The 20,464-nt window shown below is 36.5% G+C and overlaps 1 protein-coding gene across 2 annotated transcripts in view; it reads right to left on the bottom strand.

The window, feature by feature from the left end:
* Positions 1-20,464, bottom strand: part of LOC112987221 (EGF-like repeat and discoidin I-like domain-containing protein 3) — a 262,428-nt gene that overhangs the window by 185,224 nt on the left and 56,740 nt on the right. For both annotated transcript variants that reach the window (XM_026106998.2, XM_026106999.2), the window contains exon 2: positions 6,380-6,508. In XM_026106998.2, the coding sequence (XP_025962783.1) occupies positions 6,380-6,508 (129 nt within the window). The remainder of the gene's footprint in view (positions 1-6,379; positions 6,509-20,464) is intronic.

The raw sequence follows: 20,464 nt of genomic DNA, 5'->3' as shown, positions 1-20,464 counted from the left end.
GCACCGAGTACAGTATTGCATTAGGAAGAGTGTTGCCAGCAGGCTGAGGGAGATGATTATTTCCCTAAGATGATTAAGGGATTGGAACATTTGACATATGAAGAGAGCCTAATAGAGCTGGGCCTGTTCAGCCTGGAGAAGAGAAGGCTTGGGGGATCTTATCAGCGTGTATAAATACCTGATGGGGGTGGGGAAATAAAGACGACAGAGCCGGACTCTTCTCACTCGAGCCTAGTGACAGGACGAGAGACAAAGGGCAGAAGCTGAAATACAGGAAATTCCACTTACACATGAACAAAGTCCATTCCTCCTTGAAGTCATATATTCTGGAACTATAAATGCATCTTTGAAATCATTCAGTCATTTCTGTTCATGGCATTAAAAATAATCTACAACACTGATGGGAAACCAATGGCAACATTTTATCCTTACTGATTTTTGCAACAAGATCTTGCCCTGTTAGGGGAGAAGTCACTACAACAAACATAGAGACCTAGATCGTGCAAAGAAGGCCACAAAGACAAGAGATCACAGCAGTTTCACTCTGGATCTTGGTTGCTGAACATTTATTTAACACCAGGAAAAGTGAAAAACCCCTTGGTTCCTGTCTCCCAGGCTCAGTTAACAGAGGTAGTAGCTATCGAAGAAAGAGTTTCCCTTGGAAACTGGGAAGGCTGAACAGATACGGAAAACACTACAGTATGATAAACAAGGAACCCCACATTCACTTCTTTTTATAAATGAAATCACTTGGCAGGACAAAAAAACAAAACAAAACAAAACAAAACCGGCATCTTTTTTTTCCCCTTTCAGCTCCCCTCCGTTCTCTCAGCCACCGTTCTGCACTTAGACCCAAGCTGCCTATATTATGTGTATCATACCACTAACTTGCCTTTCCAGCCTTCTAAAGTGCATATAGATATTTTACCATGTTTTTCAAAGATGAGGTCCTCTCAGTGACTGCTGAGAGCTGATGCAAAGGTAGAGACACCTTCCAACAGGGTCCCAACAGGCTGTTAGAAGGCAACTTTGGAGGGTGTTCCCAGGCACACCCTCACGTGCTTGCTGCTCTGCTACCTGCTCTGTCATCGCACATCATTTATTCTCTTATGTAGATTAAACCTGTCCTTCATTTTATCCTCAGAGACAGCTACTGAGTATCAGATTTAAAATATCAAACTTTAATACCTTAAGTTGCTCATTTTTCAAACAGGAACAGCATGGTCACTTACAGAACATACTCTGACAGCCTTGTTGCATACCAAACTTAGTTGCCCTCTTCTGTAAGTTTTATCATCAGTCCTGTATTTCCCTGCCTGTGTTTCCCCTATGCATACACCAAACAGAATGGTATACAGGAATAATCTCATACTTTTTAATCTCGTATTTTCCCCAATATTATTTCAAAGTATATAGTCACACTGTCATTCCTGCCTTCAAGCAGTGTCCATGCATTTATAGTTTTCTGAACAGTGCGTATGAGAGTTGCACTCGTCGTACATAAGAGCGGCAGTTTATGGTATTTCTGTAATTTACATGGTTTCTGAGAGTTACCTGCGTGTTAGTTAAATGATGCCAACTCTGTCAATTCATTGTCTGTAATGCATTTTAATATCAATATTAATTACATGTGAATCTCTTTCAGCCGGGTTAAAAATCATGTTGCCAAAGATACAAAAGTCTGCTACAGAAGTAATTCAGGCCCTGGTATCCTTACTACCTGTGGAAAAATTCCGGGAATTTGTGAAGTTTGACAGAATTACTTTTCACTCTTATCTGTTTCACTAAATCCGCCTCTTCTACCTCACTGAATGATGTGCTGTATTGAAAAGAATCAGCATGTAATTTTTCTGGCTTCCCTTCATCTTACCCTCCATCAGCTTATCAGATATTTAGAATCAGTTAGGATACACAGACCATTGAAATCTGGCTATAGAAACAGGGTAATATTATAGACCTATCATTCAATCTCAACTCTTTTAGCTGAGATTGGGATTTAAGTTTACATATAACATCTAGTATTAGATAATATAGGAAATAAGGCAGGAGTACCATTAGAGATGGAGTATGATCAGAATATAATCAGTAACTTGAAATATATAAATTATTATTACAAACAGCTTAGTGTGGTGGGGTTTTTTTTTGTTTGTCTGTTTGTTTTAAGGTAGTCAAAGTTATTGGATCAGAAAATAGTGGAGCTGTATGATAGAGAAGTCAGGACTTTCCATTGGTAACATTTAGAAAACAGTACCAATAACAACTAGGCTGAAATAAAGTGCTATGATTGTGTCAGATTACTTAATATATTATCTTTATTAAGCTAATAAAAAAAATATAACCCCCATTACATTCTTATGCCCTTGAACATACATACAGCACCAAACTGTCTTGAAACTTGATTGCTGAACTTAGGTAAGATTTAATTTCCCTAACTTTATGTAATTTTATGCATCTTTCTTCTTTCACACAAATTTACAGCATCTGCATTTCATTTTTTTTTAAATTTACTCATTTTAATGAGTGATTCAGTTGTTATGTAAAATCCCTGCTATCTGTTATTGTGAAATCCTCCTGTCTGAGGTACATTTCTTGAAAATTTGCAACTTTCCAGCCAAGGTCTAGAGATCAATAGTATCTTGTCACCACCAGTGAATAATGTCTAATGTTGGAGCTTCTAACGAGAGGGCTGTACAGAACACCCACCTGCTTTTCACGTGCTGTACAGCACTTTGGCAGGAAGAAGAAACGAATGACATAGATTCCTCTCTTCCCCCACCCCCTCCTCTTTTCTTTTTACTCTGTGACTCCTGGCTTCCTAAAGGCCCAATTTTCAACTGGCTTAGTATTTTCAGCTACACAGGAAATTGTCAAAAAAAGCTTTTTGAATTTCTAAGGGATAAGGGAAATACCTTTTTGGCAGTAACTCATTAAAAAGCCAAGGAAGTAATGTTTGTCAGTATTCCTTCTCTAATCTTATATCCTCTAATAAATACCCTCTAACACTCTCAATGAGAGTGATCTCACAGATTCTTGCAGGACTTTGCTTGGCTCCTAACAGACCCACCTTTCAACAATTATTCTAATTGAAACACTCCAGAGTTTAAATTAGTCGACTCTTATTGACTCATAATTACTTTGCTTACACTATTTGTTATCATTTTCATAGGAGAAATCAGAATATTACCTTGGAATACCAGTTTTGCATTGGTTTTATGACTCTATGTAGGGGAGGTAAATGCTGCATCAGCCCCAGAAAGCCTTTACTAAAAAACAGAAAACAATTTTTCCTTTTTTTCTCCCCCTACAAACTACTTTTACAGTTTTCAGAAAGCTACAATTAGACTCTGCTTGCATACACATAGCATAATCATATAGGACAAACACAAATTGATTTAACATGCTATATTTTAGCTAATATAAGAGTATTAGTAAGTACTTCACTTAACAAATGTTGTCCACTCATTACTCCTTCTGTACTGCAAGCTAAAAGTGTAATACTCTGTCTGCATATGCACTGTGATTATCTCATACTCACAAATTTTTCATTTGCTTATGCTTTCTTCTGCTCAGTAGATTGAGATTTTGTAGAAGTGTTTGAAGAATTTAGTTAAGAATATACTTTAAAGCCTTGTTAATATTCAGTTGTAAATTGCAATGGAGATACTACAATATGCTTTCATTTCAGATTCACTCATGATTGGCTTCCTCCCAGCTATGTGCAAGGCAAATTCCGGCCAACCAAGTACATGATAAATCCAAACATTTCCAGCAATAAACTCATGTCAAGGCCATGGTAGGGTAGCAAGAGATATAGCTATAAAGCTAAATTCAGCCCCTTCAAGCATGCATAAAACTGGTAAGGAAATGGATGGAAAGAAGGATTCAAAGCAGCGCCTTCTTGCTTCTTGGGTGGCTGTACCAAGAAAAAAAGAGGTTTCTTGTGCCACTCAAATGTTAAGTAATAACCAGCTACTATGTCAGATGACATTTTATAGTCAGAAAAATGCACTAAGGGTCTGACCAAAGTTGTTGATTTTGCCACAGAAACTACTTATTTTGCTGCTAAAAACTTAACTTTAGAGGACCCAAATTCAATCCAAATTCTATTATAGTTAAAATTGTACTGGGGAAACTTAGGATCCCTCTCAAAGCAATGGTGGAATTAAAGCTTACTCCTCTTTTGTCTTTTTGTCCCCTTCCTCTCCTCAACTTTACAGCATCTCACTGTAAGGTGGAAAACAGTTTTCATATTCCTGCTCCAGTTCAGACATACATTTGAGTGCTTCAGTCAACAGACTCTATGGTTTGGTAGGTGGTGTCATCACTACTTTCTGCTTACCAGTAATTCTAGCCCTTTTAAAATAAAGTATTCCAAGGCTACTTTTCTATTCATTGTAGCACAAGACATCATTCAAAAGCAGAAATGGATTGGTTTTGATTAAATGGAAATTCTGAAACTATTTGAATTGAAACAATTCCCCCCCATTCCCCTTCAGCTACAGACTGACAGTATCACCTACTCCCTCAGAGCAATACATTCACCAAGCTATGCAAAGTGTGAAAAACTTGGTTATTTCTTTTTAAGTCACCAAAAATACTGCTGCACCAATCTCACACCGAACAGAAAAAAAAAAAGTTTACAATTTTTTTACTGTCATAAAATTCTGTAATGTCAGATTCTAGCTGAACAATCAAAAAGTGAATATTAGTATATTAAAAATCACCCACTAATTACTAATTTCATCAGTGCTTTAAGGTGGCAAAGGACATTTTAAAAGCTGTTAACAAATTGCATTCAGAGAATAATTAGTAACCAATTAAGCTAAGCTGATTTTACCTATAATGTAATGTGTCTAACGTGTAGAACATCCAGGCTCACACCAGAGAAGATTTTCTTTGAACTTCCTGGAAAAAGTATAATTTTCAGAAAAAAACAAAAAACCCCACCAGGGTGGTACTAAATTCTGGACTAATTCCTGGACTAAATTCTGTCAGCCTTATCTCATGATGGAGACAGACATACTTAACCCCAGAATGGTCTATTCAGGTTGTGTTTGTGGCCTTTATTTATTTATGAAAAAAATAAAAAACTTCTTAGGATCGTTAGTGTTAGAAACGGGCTGAGACTAGTTCTGATGTTTACAGTGAGACGTCTGTAAAAGGTAAGGCTCTCACCTAAGCTGCTGGTTTTGCCCTTCTGCCTTGGCAGAAACAAAACGTGTGAGCTCTGCTCAGCTGGCACACATTGAGGCATACTAGTGTAACCCAGACTGATGAACTGCAAACATGAATATAAGATATGAAATACCTGAAAGGTGGTACTGCTTTCAAATACTTTGGCTGTCAGCAAAAAAAAAGGCACACAGGGCAAGCAAGGCTTTCAGATAAGAGATACTGCCCAGAGTCACATTAGCTGTACCTTATTTTCCTAATACAAACAAGAAAGAGACATTGCCTTCTCTTGAATAAGCCAATGCTTTTCCATCCCTGAAATCTCTTATCTTCCTATTGTAATAGTCATGACTACCACAAAGAGATACACAGGAGCTGTACCTATCTGAACAGTAGCATCTATTTATTATTATTTGGCTCTATCATATATACTTTTATGCCTACTTCAGAATAATTTAAAAGCTTGATCAGCTTGCAGCTCTTCTGCTTCACTGAAGCTAGTGGGATGGCCCATGACACAATGAGCTGTCTACCATCTTCTCCTCTGCACTTTTTGTTTCTTCCTAAGTTTTCTTAAAAGACAGAACTCTGAACTGCCGCGTGTTTTGCAGCTACCGTTCATGCTTACATGAGGCATACACACATCATAAGATTTCAATATATTCGACTTGCATTCTGTGTTCTCATTTAATGATTAATTACAGTCTCCAGCTGGTAACTATTCTGAAATTTAAACAAATGACTAATATGTTTTATTCTGATTTCTCATATGCCGTTTCTGTAACATAGCTTCGTTAACTAATTACTCTACTGTCTAGACCTGGGCATAAAACTACCAGAAACCAAGCCTGAAATGAGATTAAACCACTGAAATCACCAGAAGGATATTCAGAAGTATTTTAACAACAATGATTTTTCAGAAACGTCGGTCACGTTAAGTCACAACTATGATTTTTTCTCTTTTTTAAGTAGAGCACTGAACCTTTCTAAGTGATTTTTATTTACAGAGATACTTCTGAGATATTGTTTGAACTGTCTTCTAATTACGATATTGATACCTATGATGTACAAATAAGGATAAGGCATCAATAACAAACAATGCATTGACCATAGCACTACACAAAACTCAGCAGACAATCACTGCTTTGCAAACCACAACAAATGGGACATTCAGATAGTTATTCCACCATTTAAAGTTTGCACTTACCAACCTCCACAACACTAGAACAGTTGGGGTCTGTGAAGCCTTCAGGACACTCGCATGAATAGAAGTCATCATTTAACCCTGACAGACAGATACCACCATTTTCACATGGGTTGGAGTCACACACGTCCCCTGGGGGTTAAAGCAAAAAAAAGACTCTCAGCTTCTTACATAAAACTCTCCAAAAGTTATGCATAAACCTTAAGTACTGTAGATTACTGATAACTGAGAACAGAAAGGAATGACAAACTCTGATTCCTTTCAATATCTTCCAGCTAATTCAATTTTATATTTGTTTAACAGGACACCTCTCATTATTTTCCCTTGCTTTCTACTCTGTAAAAATATATTCTCTTGCAACACTGAAAACCTAAAATTTAACAAAAAACATTTCCCTCCCCCCTTTCCCTCACTTGAAATGATTTAGGATCTATATTGAGAACAGAATTAACCTAGGATTTTACCTTTCCAGGTTCCTTCCCAGCTGAATGCTGGCTATTAGCTTACCACTTGGCTGCTAAGCTAAGAATGGTGGCTGTGGTTACATTTCTATCTGATCTAGATATATGCACTCTTAAATCACTCAGTAGTATAAATTTGATCCAGATCAGGAATCGGCACACAGCTGTATTTCTGCTGAATACAAAGTATGGCATTTAGGCCAGCAACGTGCCTTTACATTGTATGTATTTATGTATGTATGTCAGTCACAGGAAGACCAATTATATGCGATCCCAGCATAAAGCTTGACAGCATGAAGTAAAGCCATCGAAACGTTTTTGAGCAATTTAAATCTAACAGTAAGTTTATACCAGATCACTGATTTGTGTCACGTGAGCATGCACGTTTTATCTAGTGCTAGGAGTCCTAGAGGCAAAGCTGCTGTATGGCCACACTATGCCTGGAGAGAGGTTTTACTCAGACTTGCGATCCACCCGCTCTGCAGCAGGGATGGAGGCCAAAGCGCTTGGGTGTTCAGAGTCCTGTAGCTCTTCTACGAGCCCTGCCATGTCCCAGGGAAGTTTGCTAAGTTCTCCTATAATTTACTGTTGCAGACTCAGAACAAATAAGCAAACAGAAGATACACCTTAAAACTCCTAACGACATAGGGCAAGCACAGGCCCAGGGGGTAGCTGGAGTCTGCTTAAATAAGGCTAAAATAACAAATTTTGCTGATCCTTGAACTGTTCTTCAGTGAGGACACCTATTCAGTTGATTACTGTTCAGGCAATCAACAGCAGAAAGATGTACATTCTGAAAGACAAGCCACAGAGCTGCTTCATATGCTCAGTACTTGATCATGTCTCCAATGATCCCGGTGGGTATGATATCCTATTGAGATTTCTTACCTAATATTATTTGTTCGAAATTGCCTTCATGAGGAGACAGTGCTCCATATGTGAAAGAGTGAACAGAGAGTCTGTCCAGCTCTTAAAACTCACTCAGTTTTAATAATCTTAAACAAACACACCAACCAACCAACCCAAACCCCACCACCCTATTATAGTTCTATGAATATGTTGGGGTGAAATAAAGGATTTAATTTAGCAGAGTCTCTGAAATGTTCATGCCAGCTGAAAACATTCAAAATACTTACTGCCAGTTTGAGATCTGTCTAAAGTCTGAAGCAAGTCAACAGCCTTGTTACTCTGTTAATAACTTCTATTTTCACATAACACAGAAATCATGACTTGATGTATTTTACATCTGCGTTCCAGGAGAATGGTAAGTGGTAATTACATGCACTACACCCACCATGGGATAACTAGAAGCAATCCCAAAGAATGCTCTGGGCTTTGGGCAGCCTTCATTGCGTATTTTTTCCTCAGATATTTAAATACATATTTACATGCACTTTGATGGATCTCACCCTTCATCTCAAAGCATAGATCACTGCTATCATTTTCCATATTTTTATTTTATAGCATAACATGATTGTAAAAGCCATAGGAACACACTTTGTGTACTTTAGCATCAGATCTCTCAATCTGAATATCCTAATATTTGCCTGTATTATCTTATAGTATAACAGTAATTGGTACTTCAAACACTTTAAATGTTTATTATATAGTATATAATTTTGTATGTCAGTCAAAATCACTGCTGTTCATGAATGCAAATTCTTAAATCTGAAAGGAATACTAAGCTGTTTTCTGTAAGACATTATATCCATTACATAGTTGCATCATTTTACAGGTGAGGTATTTGATTTCAGAATTTTACTACTGATTTCACAATTTGACTATTGCTATTGTACAATAAGTTTATTATTATTTAAAAATACCAATAATTTGTGCTGCACAGTTTTGTTTCACAACATTTTTGCAAATGCCACTTAAAGTCAACATGTTTGGATAGGCAATTATTATAAAATAATAAGTACATTAATTTGTATTGTTTTTTAAAATTAAAAAGTTACCAATTTTTAAATGTTGAAAGAGTTATAGAAAGTCCTCTTGCTTATGTCAGCAGTATATTGATGGTGAGGGGATTCAAAATGTTCTCAACGCCTTTCTCACATATGGACTCAAGATCTGCGTCTGGTATGAGAAGTCCAATCTAATACCATGTAAGAAATTTAACAGATTCAAAAAATGTAAAGGATTTCCTTTATTGAACTCTGTGTTCCAACTGCAAAAAATCTCTAGGGTTTTTTTGGGGGTGGGGGGTTGAATCTGTCAACTTTAAATTGCCTTTATGACATATTGTCATGTGTCTACCTACTTGATATTAACAGTTTATCTTGAAGAGAAAGTCCAGCTGAAGGAGAAACGCAGCTATTTAAAAAGAGAGTCAACGACACCTCTTTCTATACTACAAATCATTTGTCTTCCTACTTGAATCTAAACTAGTTAAATCTTTTCTTGTCTTTAGTGTTCACTGCTTTATTTGGGTAGGAAAGGATGCTTGTTCTTGGCTTTGGGAGGCTTAGGCATTTGGTTGTGAAAGGATAATTAGTATCAACTAGTCCCATACAGCACATAGATGCTCCAAAAAAAAGTATTCCCCATAGCATTAATAATTCATTTGGAGGAGGAACACTTGTTATGTTAATCCACTCGGATATTTTGAGTAAAATGAGAGGAGACATTTTTAGTACGTGCTTCCTGATGCAGTGGTTCTTTTGATTTCAATTATACAACACAAGAATGAAAAAGAAATGTAGGTAGTCAAACTACTGTTTCCATTTGTAAGTTTTTTATTGACTGACAAGCAGAATGAACCCCTAATTTTCCCAATTTGAAGTCTCCCACTATGATCAAAGTGTGTATACTTAGCTGTGTAGTTTTCATTTGTCTGAAAACTCATCTTGGCTTTTCTGGTCTGAAGTGAAGTGACCCAGCCTGCAGTTTGGGACCAGTATAACAGCTGCTGTCCTCTAACAATGGTCATTTATTTCCATGGCCAGGAAATAACTGCACTAAGTGTTCTTTTGACCCAACTACCTTGGCCCAAATTCCGTCAGTCACTGGTGTATATTTTTTTGCTATTATTATCACAAAAGCATAATGAATATGGCACACGTGAAGAAAATGGGATTATCAAAAAAGAGAACATAATCAGTAGCATCACATCTCAGAACACTTTGGGAATAAATTCTGACTCAGGAAAAAATAATTTTGAACTCCATTTGGAAAACAAGAAAAAAAAAACCACAATACAAAAAAGCCACACCACATGACTCTAACCTCTCTATGCATAATAATAATTACAAACAAAATACTGTTAGGTTCAACTGTTGTCATCCATTTTATCCTGAGATAATATTATTACTGTTTGTATCTGCTGCTTGTGTCTCCTTTTACTTTTCCTGTTTTTTTCACTGAGGTAATATAGTATAGAGCATAATGTAGAGCAAAGAGCACAACCATCACAGGCAGGACAAGACAGGACAGAGTTTGACGTGTCCTGTCTGCTCTCAGAATCCGTGATCACCAAGAAGCTTGGAAACCGTACCAAAGATATTAAAACATCTAACATCCACACTCAAAGGAATTAAGAAAAATCCTTCAACTTCTAGAATGGTCCAGTTTTTGAGCACATCAGTTCCTGACAAAGTATCTTTAAGAAGAAAACATAATCATTTCTAATTCATTTCATAGTAGAATTACAAAGAGACACAAATCTTTGTTTTACATTATTGTTTTAAATGATTATTTGTTTAGACTGTGCAAAGCTTAATTCAGATGTATTTGTGTCACATTTTATTGCTCTTACAAGTTAATAAGCAGTGAACTTTAAACTGCCTCAGTTGTTGGAAGAACCTGCAGAGTGTCAGAAATGGTACAAAGACTAAACAACAATTAAAAAAAGACAAGAGGCTTCCACAAAAAAAATCACCTAGGCTGCCTGATTCACATAACACAGAAGAGAACTAAAGCAGGAAAATGTATTATAGTAACTTTACACAGCAATGCTTAAAATAAGACTTCAGTATGACATTAAATATGACGCAGTCAGAGAAATGAGCAAGCGTACAGACACAAGTGAGCAGTAACTCTACTTAAGACTACATATAAAGTTTGTGCAAATTTGCATACTCAAATTAGTAAATCTCACTTAAAATGTTAGCACCCTTATGACTTAGTGCCTGTGAAATTGTGCAGAACAAAAATAAATGTCACCTTTGAATCAACAATATGCCTCTCAATTTACATTTGCACCTCTTGAGAGACCATGCTGAAATACTGAAATCTAATTTGTTATACATTCTACTCACTTCGATGCATAGAATTTGATTTTAAAGGCTCTGCTCTTAATAAGAAAGCTTATATGGGTGCACTTTATTTTAACATAACAGGTTATGGGATTTGTTACCACTGGAGTACTACCTTGCATATTATGTGATCTTTACGCAGCAGTAGTTTCAGAATTTAACCCTAGAGTCACAGTGAACGGGAGAGTAAAACAGACCCCAAAGAAATGACTATATCTGTCTGACTAACTCTTACAGAAATGTGCTCTGTTTTGGTAAGGTACCACCATGATAGGTAATATGCCATTTGCAACAGACTATGCTATTCTGACAGATTTCCATAAATAAAACAAACGGTAAGAACTCTATTATTTAAAAACCACCAAGTGACAGTTACTAGTATAGGTTTATTAAAATGTTCTGGAAAAGGTCCAATAAAGAATACACGTGCTAAAAAAAAAAAAAAAAACAATAATTCATATTTTTATTTTCTATGTCCTGACTAACCCTGTACATTTCATTATGGGGTTACTCAAGCATTAAGGTATGTCACAACACCACGTATATAAAGTACATACTGCAGCTACAGCTGGTGCTGCCTCTACTCCATCTTCAGGAAAATCTCAGACAGTAACATCTCAGTGCATCAAACTGCTGAGATTTGGGGTGAACTAACAGAGGACCTTTGCCTGTAAGACACACATGCTCACCTGCTTCTCCCACAAAATTGCCAGAACCCATTAACCACTTTCTATTCACTTCTTTTAGGGTACTTATGCTTTGAAGTGATGTTATATTATGTAACTATGTGCTTGATCTAATATTATATCCTATTTTTAATATACATACATATACAGACGCATGAAACCCCCCATGACCTCACGCACGGAGCACTTTAGGTGAAATCAAACCGAGAATGTCTCAGAATATACTCTGTATTTGGAGAGGAGGCACTCTTAAAATTTAAGTGATCAGAAGATAGTAATTTATTTTTTCTTCAACTTTCCCCATACCTTTGAGTTTTTCAGAATGTTCTTTAGTTAAGTAAGTCTGAGTCATTCATCCATCCTCTCACTTGAAAACAAGGTTGGGTTAAAAAAAAAAAGGCAAGACAAAGAATAAAATGAAAGCAGAGATTCATACATGCTTAAATTAGAATTTTAATTAACAACTCTCCCTCCCAACCAAACACAGAGTAGTAGCATATAGCAAAACTCAAAATAAAATTGTGAGATATCTGCACTCTAGTAACATTTAAGCCTTTTTTAAGGCCTGACAGATGAAATAACATCTCTTTTATGTGAGGCTCCAGCAGAGGAACTGTTCTGCTAAGTCCACCTCGCTCCCTTACATACCTTCATAGAATCATTTTAAGAAACGTCCTTTCTACAAGATGTTGAAAGAACCATTTGTTGTTTCTCCTTCCGCCAGAGGGTAGAGGGAGAAAGGTAGCAATGCCGAACAAAGCGTTTCACAAACTTTACATTTTATGCAGCACACTTTTTAATTCTAGAAAGCCCCCACAAATTATATTACATGATTCTTCTTTACTGAATCGTGCAATACCTTGCTTGACAGTAAAGGACAACCTGAAAGAAGGAATTCAACTGCTGTATATAAATAATGCAGCACATCATGATGGTAACAGTTAGCCCATCAATCATTGTCAAGAACAGAATTCACAGAGTTTATGAAAACAGTTTTTGTGATATGAAGGCTAAAGAAGATGCACCGTGCAAACAGAAAGGTACCATCCTGCACTCATCCATATGTATTATTTTGTAAAGCACTCTTAGTTATTGTAAAATTACAAAGAACAGTCAGCTACCATTACAACATGCAAATCAGTCTGCTGTTGCAGTTCATTAATGATGGTCAAAGAATAAAAGAGAAAGAATTATTTCTTTCGATTTTAAACCGTATGTTCTGTAACAGCATGGTTCCTGGGATAGAAATACCTATCAGCAGCTCAAGTACTGTATCCTGGATTAGGTATGGGAGAAGCATTTGAGTACCTACTCACAAAATTATTAGCCTGAAATGAGTATCATCTCCCTCAACTATCTTATAACACCTGAATGACAACTGTTAAGATATCTGGTGGAACTGCTACTTTAAGAGTCATTTTCGGGAGACAACTGAACGGTGATCAAGAAGAAAGGAACATGTCTTAAAAAAAATTCCACAGATTCACAAGATTTCAAAAACAGAAGGAAAGAAGTGACAGAAGGAAAGATAATTTGGGTGTCTAGGCACATTTTATTCTATAGTTGAAGAACATGGCAAACCCAGTGAAAGAGCAAATACAGAAGTATGCATGGAAAAAAATCATGCTTATGTATTGCTTTATATACATTTGTATGAATATTTAATGTACAGTATGCAATATGCGTTACATACTGAAGCAGTGAAACTTGCAGAAGCTGATACTGAGCTAAACAGCTCAGCAGGATTTCAAGCAGATGAAGACAACAACAGAAACAAAAGGCATAATGCAATCCACAGCTGAACTGTTGCAGTGTAGTAACATACACGTCCAGGGTGCTAGCCACGTACGTTGTTGGGGGACACCACATCCTTTTCACGTACGCTACATAACGGGCTGAGGCTCTACAGATGTTCTGTAACTCGAGCTTTTCGTTTGGCCATTGATGGAGGAAGGAGGACCATCATTCCTACCCAAAATAGCAGATGCATTTTTATTCAATTACCTATTATTGCTACATGAAATATCACTTACTTTTAAAGCCCTCTCTAAGTATTTATTTCAAATTAATAGATACTCCCTTCAATAAGAATAAAACTTGCTTGTTATGAAGAACAAATCTCCAGGTAGAACTGAACAATGAACAGCCCAGAAAATAAATCAGTCAACAGAAATTTGGTCTCTGGAGAGTAAAAATGAGCCCCAGTTCTGAAATCCAGAAGAGCAACTAAATTTCAGAAGACAGACAACTGAGAAAGTACATGCTACTAGTAGCAGTTTCACGTTAAAAATCAATCTTAAAAAAAAAAAAGACCTTTAATACTTTTCTGATTTACAGAATCATCTATACGCTGTCCAAGTTCAAATCTATTTCTCTACTGCTAAACCACTACTGAGAAGCAGAACAATAAATCATATTGAAGACACACCTGTGCAGAGATGCAAAATGTGAACATGAGAACAGCTGAGCTCTGCAGTCCTTTTAACAAATATTTAAGCTCTCATTCAGATTTAATGATGAGGCAGCTAATTTGTTTTCCTATGGTAAAATGAGCTAAATAATTAACTTGTATCTCTTAGTATCTGAAAGGTAAGTTAAAATTTTTAGATACTAATAGCTTAAAAGTTATTTATTTCCCTTCTGCTTGCTTTCTAGACTGATTTGCTTTCTATGCAGAGAGAAGGTTCCGCTAACTTTCTAACTCAAATACCCATGGCAGATTGTTCAAATAATTTTAGAAAATCAATACACTGATATTATTAGCTGTAGATATCCACATTTGAAATGGAAGGGAAAACTTACAAGAGACTATTAATTTCAATAAACTCATGGTTTTATTTTAGGTTTCATGAGAATTGAGGTGCTTGCTACTTTTTCTGAAAGCCTCTGAGATAAAGAGGCTGTATGCATTTAAATAAAAATTTCTGAAGCTTGTAGCTGTGGAAGAGTTCTAAAATACCAGTGCAACTAGGCATAAGATTCTCTTTAAACTTAACTTTTCCTAGTCTTGTAATCTGTGAAGATACAACGGCTGATTTTTGAAAACCTGATATAGCATTATGAAAAGAAATTTAGGTTAGGAATAATTACTCTAACCAGAGAATTCTCATTAGAATACCAAACTAGGACTGGAGAGAAGCACTAATCCTAGGTGAAGATCAAGTGCTGACTTGAACTTTGGATATAGTCTAATAGTACAATACTGTAAAAGTGTGTCCCTACTTTCAGGGTTAGGATAGAGTCCAAACGTACTGCCCAGCCAGATTAATTTCTATCATGCCAAATCCCCTCCTGTCTTAAAAAGTATATTTTTTCCCTTTCTAAATGTCTACAGTATCTGCTATTTTATCCATTTGAAGTGAAAGAGTAGTAGGTCACTTTACTTCAGCCTACTGTGTTTCAGCCTTTTCAAGCATCTGATGCTTGACAATACAAAAAATAACTAGAAACAGAAAACAGCTTAAAAAGTAAACTCTTCTCTCTATCATAGGTTACAGAGAGTTCATTTCTATGCCAACTGTTCTTCAGGGAAAAAGAGGAACTATTCCTGTCATTTCATCTCTATATTGGTAAGAAAAGGTTCAAATGTGATTAAGAAAGGAATATGGTTATATGATAAGCTTCTGAATACTTTTACAACTCATGGAAAAGATTTTATGCATACAGTGTTGGTTTTTTGTGGGTTTTTTGTTTGTTTTGTTTTTAAATGAAGGAATCTATAGTTACTAAATGAGGATTTGGGGAAAACTGCCATCAGTTCAGAAATTATTTCATCAGAGGAAAAGAGATATATTCTCCCTAATTGATCAGCTGATATTATGAATGGCATACCATCCCTGGCATCCACCCTCAGCCAACTGCAATAACACTTTGTTGCGCAAGCAGTGAGGTAGCTGATAAATACCTTTAACACATTTACCCTAATCCCTACTGATAAAACCTCCTGCAATATCCTGTTATCCGCATGCACAACAAACCTGGCAAAATTCATCTATGTACTCCTCACGCATACTCACTTGATTCCAGCTGTCATTCATGTCAGCCTTGTTTATACACTTTTTAGCTATCACTAACATTCATGTGAATCAACATATATTTCTGCATCTGATTAGACATAGCGAGAGAGATTGGTTTATGAATAGGGAAAGAACAGAAGCTTAAATTGAGACTGCCCGTATACAAGGCACTTAGGTTTAAACTGTTTGTCTCTCCATTAAATTGTGTTTTCTCAGTCAAAACTTTCAGAGGGATTTTAAAGTCATGATGTGAATACATTATCATTTCCAGTTACAGCTATTTACTTCAGATTTCTCAATTAATATAATATTCAAATTCTTGCTAGAAATTCCTGTATATTGCAGATCTGATACAGTAGTTTCTCTCAGAAATTGCCTGGGCTCCTGAAGGCTTGTCCATCAACTGCTAGCAAACTCCACTTGTATATCCATGACCATGAGATGGTCGATATACACAGCTAGGTTTCTGCTTTGAGTTAACCTAAATTCAGTTTTCAATTACAAGCTCTTCCTAAATCTTTTTTTAAAAAATCACCATTCCCAAGGCTCTGGACTTGTCCTAGCCCCTATCAGGAAACCACTCAAATACACAGCAGCTTCTCCCTTCTCCTCCCCCCGCTTTCCATGGAAAGAAAATCCAGGCATGCAGTCAACTCAGCAGTCCAAAGGGTACCCTTCCGATATGCCCATTTTTGCTTCCTCACAGCAACGTGGGGAAATGCAGACTGACACGAGTGAAAGCTCTTTTTAAAATAAACAGTTGTAAGCGTTTACAACCTTCTTTAGGTAGGTAACTTCTTCCTCAATGGCTCGTGGACTTATGGTATTCAGGTTCTTACCTGTTTTGAGAGTTATCTTTATTTTTCAGTTTCTACCTTCACTTCAGCCATGAAGCAAGACAGTGTTTTGCCAAAATCAACCTTTTTACTGATTGCAGAATTATCACTTTTGGGTTGTTAAATAAATAATCCCAATTTTAATTCAGTTTACATCGCAGTTTTATGTTTACATTCCTTTTCTTAAGCTTCACAGCTTTTGAGATTAGCGATTTGGAAGCACCAGAGCGTATGTATATACATATACATACTTACATACAAACACATGCATTATATGTATGTAAATAAAAGTGTTTCATTTTTCCTTTGTTTGCTCTATACCAGATTTCTTCAGGTACTGGTTGCTAGGCAATTATTAGTTTCCTCAGCAGTGCTGAATTTATCTTTTCTCATCATACATAAATCCAAACTTGAGAGCTCAGCAATTAAAATTCATAATTAACAGTTTTTAAAACTCTATGTTTCATTGTATCTTACTATCTTATCCAAAGGGAAATACCTTAAAACAATATGAATTCTAAATATAGTCTCATTACTTTTTGAAAAGTAGCCAGTGATTTTTAGTTATTTCTATTTTCAGATGCCCACTATTAAACACGTTACTTGGTCACATTTTAAAGAAAAGTATCAACAGTTTTCGAGGAATGGCCACCGTTTTGTTTCTCAGGTGAAGCATCAAAAATACAGAACACACAAAATGTATCATCCTCATTTCAAGATTTTGAAGAACCATATAACTACAAATAAGTACCAAGTGAATCCCATAAACACCCTTAAATATATATGTAGTTTTATATGAAAACACTCATACATTCTCTCATCAATATTTTCATAGCATATATTAAAAACACAAGAACACTCGCTGTTTACAAGTTTGTATTCCAAACTGCAAAACAGATGTGAAAATATATGACACGAAGCAGTTAGGATTGGCTATGTCTAAATTAACAAATAGTTTGGCACAACAGAAGTGGATCAGTATTTCAAAGCAGAGAGTACTCAGGTTTCTCCATCCACATTATATAAAGTGCGAGGATTTTATTGCAGACTAGATTTAATCACTCCCCCTTATGTAGTCTGCAGCTGTCCAAATGACCAGTCATCAGTTCAGACCCTTAAGCAACCATTAGGTCAAAGTGTATTTGGTCTGCACCTGAGTGGAGCTTCTAGTCTGATGTCCTCTGAAATTAATCCAGTTCATGAACATCAAAACCACTCTGCAAACTGAACCAAAGTGAGCGTAGTATGTGGAAGTAATCAAGGGATTCACTTCTGAAGCTCACCAAGGCACTAAGCTACTATTTTAATAGCGATGCAGACACCAAACACTCTCTCTAAATGAACTTACTCTACATTTTAAACTATATAACTATAAGGTTATTTTAAGACAGGCTTTGATGATATTAAACTCTGCAGTTAAAGGAAAGCAAGTAAAAATATTCTATAGGTTTCTATTGTTATAACTAGTTGACCTTATTTCATTCATGTGTTTTTTGTCATTCAGGTGTTTAAATCCATCACCATGAAAGTTCTGTCACAACCAAAAAAGAAATGTCACCTAAGTAGATACAACTATATTGCTGGTTTTCATCATTTTCTCTCTGACTTTACAGGAAGATGATATTACTGATCATATCTGGAATAATAATTACGTAATGCAGATACATGTCCCTCCTGTGAAGGCTATGAAATAATAAGGACATTAAGGCTGTCAGCTACAATAAAGAAGTGATTCTGTTTATTTCAGACGATGTAGCTAGCAGTGGCACAGAGCTCTGTGGATGAATGATTCATACACTTTTGACTTTTGCTAGAGTCTCTGGAAAGATACACAGATGCAATTTTAAACTTATTTCTTTAGACTTTGTTCAGAAATTGAACAATACCCCAAATTTTTGCACATAGAGACTCATGTATAGAATGCACAGGATATTGTCACTGTAAAAGAGCTTTCCTCCAGTCCTACAATTTCCCCAAATATGTTACTTCATAGAATTTTGTAAAGTATCTACTAGGCACATTTTAACTAAAGGAATCAAGGTAGAACTGACTTTTAGCCTTGGGGAGCACTTATTCCATGCAGCAGCATGTGACACAAAGACGCCCCAAACAGTGCTTTGCCAGGAAGGTACACCCATATAGTTCAGGGACTACGTAAAAACATTTGGTCACAGTTATCACGCATCTCTGCAGTGTGATCACTTGTGCAACATAGCCCAGACCTTAAACAACTACATAGCCTCATCACTCTGCAGCTTTCCCCTCTTAAATAGTGTAGATACGCAAACAAGGTGGCCATCTAACCGCACAGCAGTGCTGCACTGATTGCCTGAGGAACGCTTTTAAAGCATATGAATGTTTATGGAAGCGTTAAGTAATAAAACAGTTTGTATATTTGTCAAAAACTTGTCTCAGTATGGTCACTCTGCATTAACAAAGTTTTTGGTAACTTTTTTTCCAAGTATAATTAGTAAATCAAAGCTACACAAAGAGGGGTAGCAGCTTGAATGTGCATGCTCCTTCTTGATAGGCATGGAATGAGATCTGAAAATGAAGATTTGGGATTAGTATTTGAAAAAGGAAGGAGACGGAAGGAAAACAAAAGATAAGGCTGTGAGAGAACAGTGTAAGTGAAACATATTAAAACAACAGAGGGACTTAGAATACGATACTTTTAGTATACTGTTTTCCAAGATGAGTGTTAATTGTAATTTTAGTAATAATGAAAAGAGACCCCTGGCAGTTAAGCTAAGTAACTATACTGTTTCAGCAGAATTCTGAATGTAGAAAATGTGCCTATAACAATACAGGAAAAAAAAAAAGTTTTTCTTTTCTGGCATTTCAGGACAACCAAATACCCAATCTGGACAACTGAAATGCACTATAATTGCTTGCTCTCTGAAGGTCAAGTCACTGACCTGCCCATCAACATCCTCAATACATAACAGACTCCCTGGCATGTCTTAAGCCTGAAAATAAAGCTGGTCTCCCACTCTTGCTTCAATTAGTAGGAAAAAGAAATAGATGATTTGCCTAACTGATCTGCTATTTTCTTCAGTTTATCTGCAGCGTTGGTTTATTAACTGCATCCAGGTAATGTTAACATGGTTAATTATGTATGGGATGTCCCTAGTGTACTGTTTGAAATGCAATTGCGGTTTTGTGTCATTTACCAGAGGCCCGAGGAATACTGCATGTAGAGCACGTATTTTTTAAAACACAAGACTAAGCAGAGATTAATACTAAAGGAAGGTGAAAAATACTAAAAACAAAGTGAAAATAATGAAATAAGTTAGATTGCAGTAAACAAATTAATGCCTTTTTCATAGAGCGCAGAGACCAAAGGCATCCAGGCGATTATAGTTTTACAGGGAATTTTTAAAGTCATAAGCCTTTAACTGTATAATCTTATTATGAGTGCCCTGATTCTTTTTTCCCCTCCACTTCCCCCACTCTTCTCCGAGGTGCTCAGCACGGACACCGGAGGCAAAGTGAAAGAAGGCTCCTTCCCCACAGAGGTGGTCCCAGGCTGGAACAGACGCCCAGCGAGAAGGTGCCACCTCCACCCTCGGAGGTGCTCAGGAGCCTCCTGGGCACGGCGCAGAGCAACCTCACGGAGCTCTGCCAATAGCTCTGCTTTGAACAGGGCGCGCACTAGGGCTCCCTAATACAAGCTAAAGTCTTTGAACTTGTCTGGCTCTTTAAATTTAACGCTCTTCTTTCACATCTTCCTCTAAAATATACAGCCTGGCTATAGATTTATCCAACTTGAATAAATAAACAAATAAAAATCATGGATCACTATCACCTTCAGCAAAAAATAAATGATCCAG

This window comes from Dromaius novaehollandiae, chromosome Z, assembly GCF_036370855.1.
Source record: "Dromaius novaehollandiae isolate bDroNov1 chromosome Z, bDroNov1.hap1, whole genome shotgun sequence".
NCBI lineage: Eukaryota > Metazoa > Chordata > Aves > Casuariiformes > Dromaiidae > Dromaius > Dromaius novaehollandiae.
The sequence above is the reverse complement of the archived record's forward strand: the minus strand, read 5'-3'. Positions and strand labels throughout refer to the sequence as shown.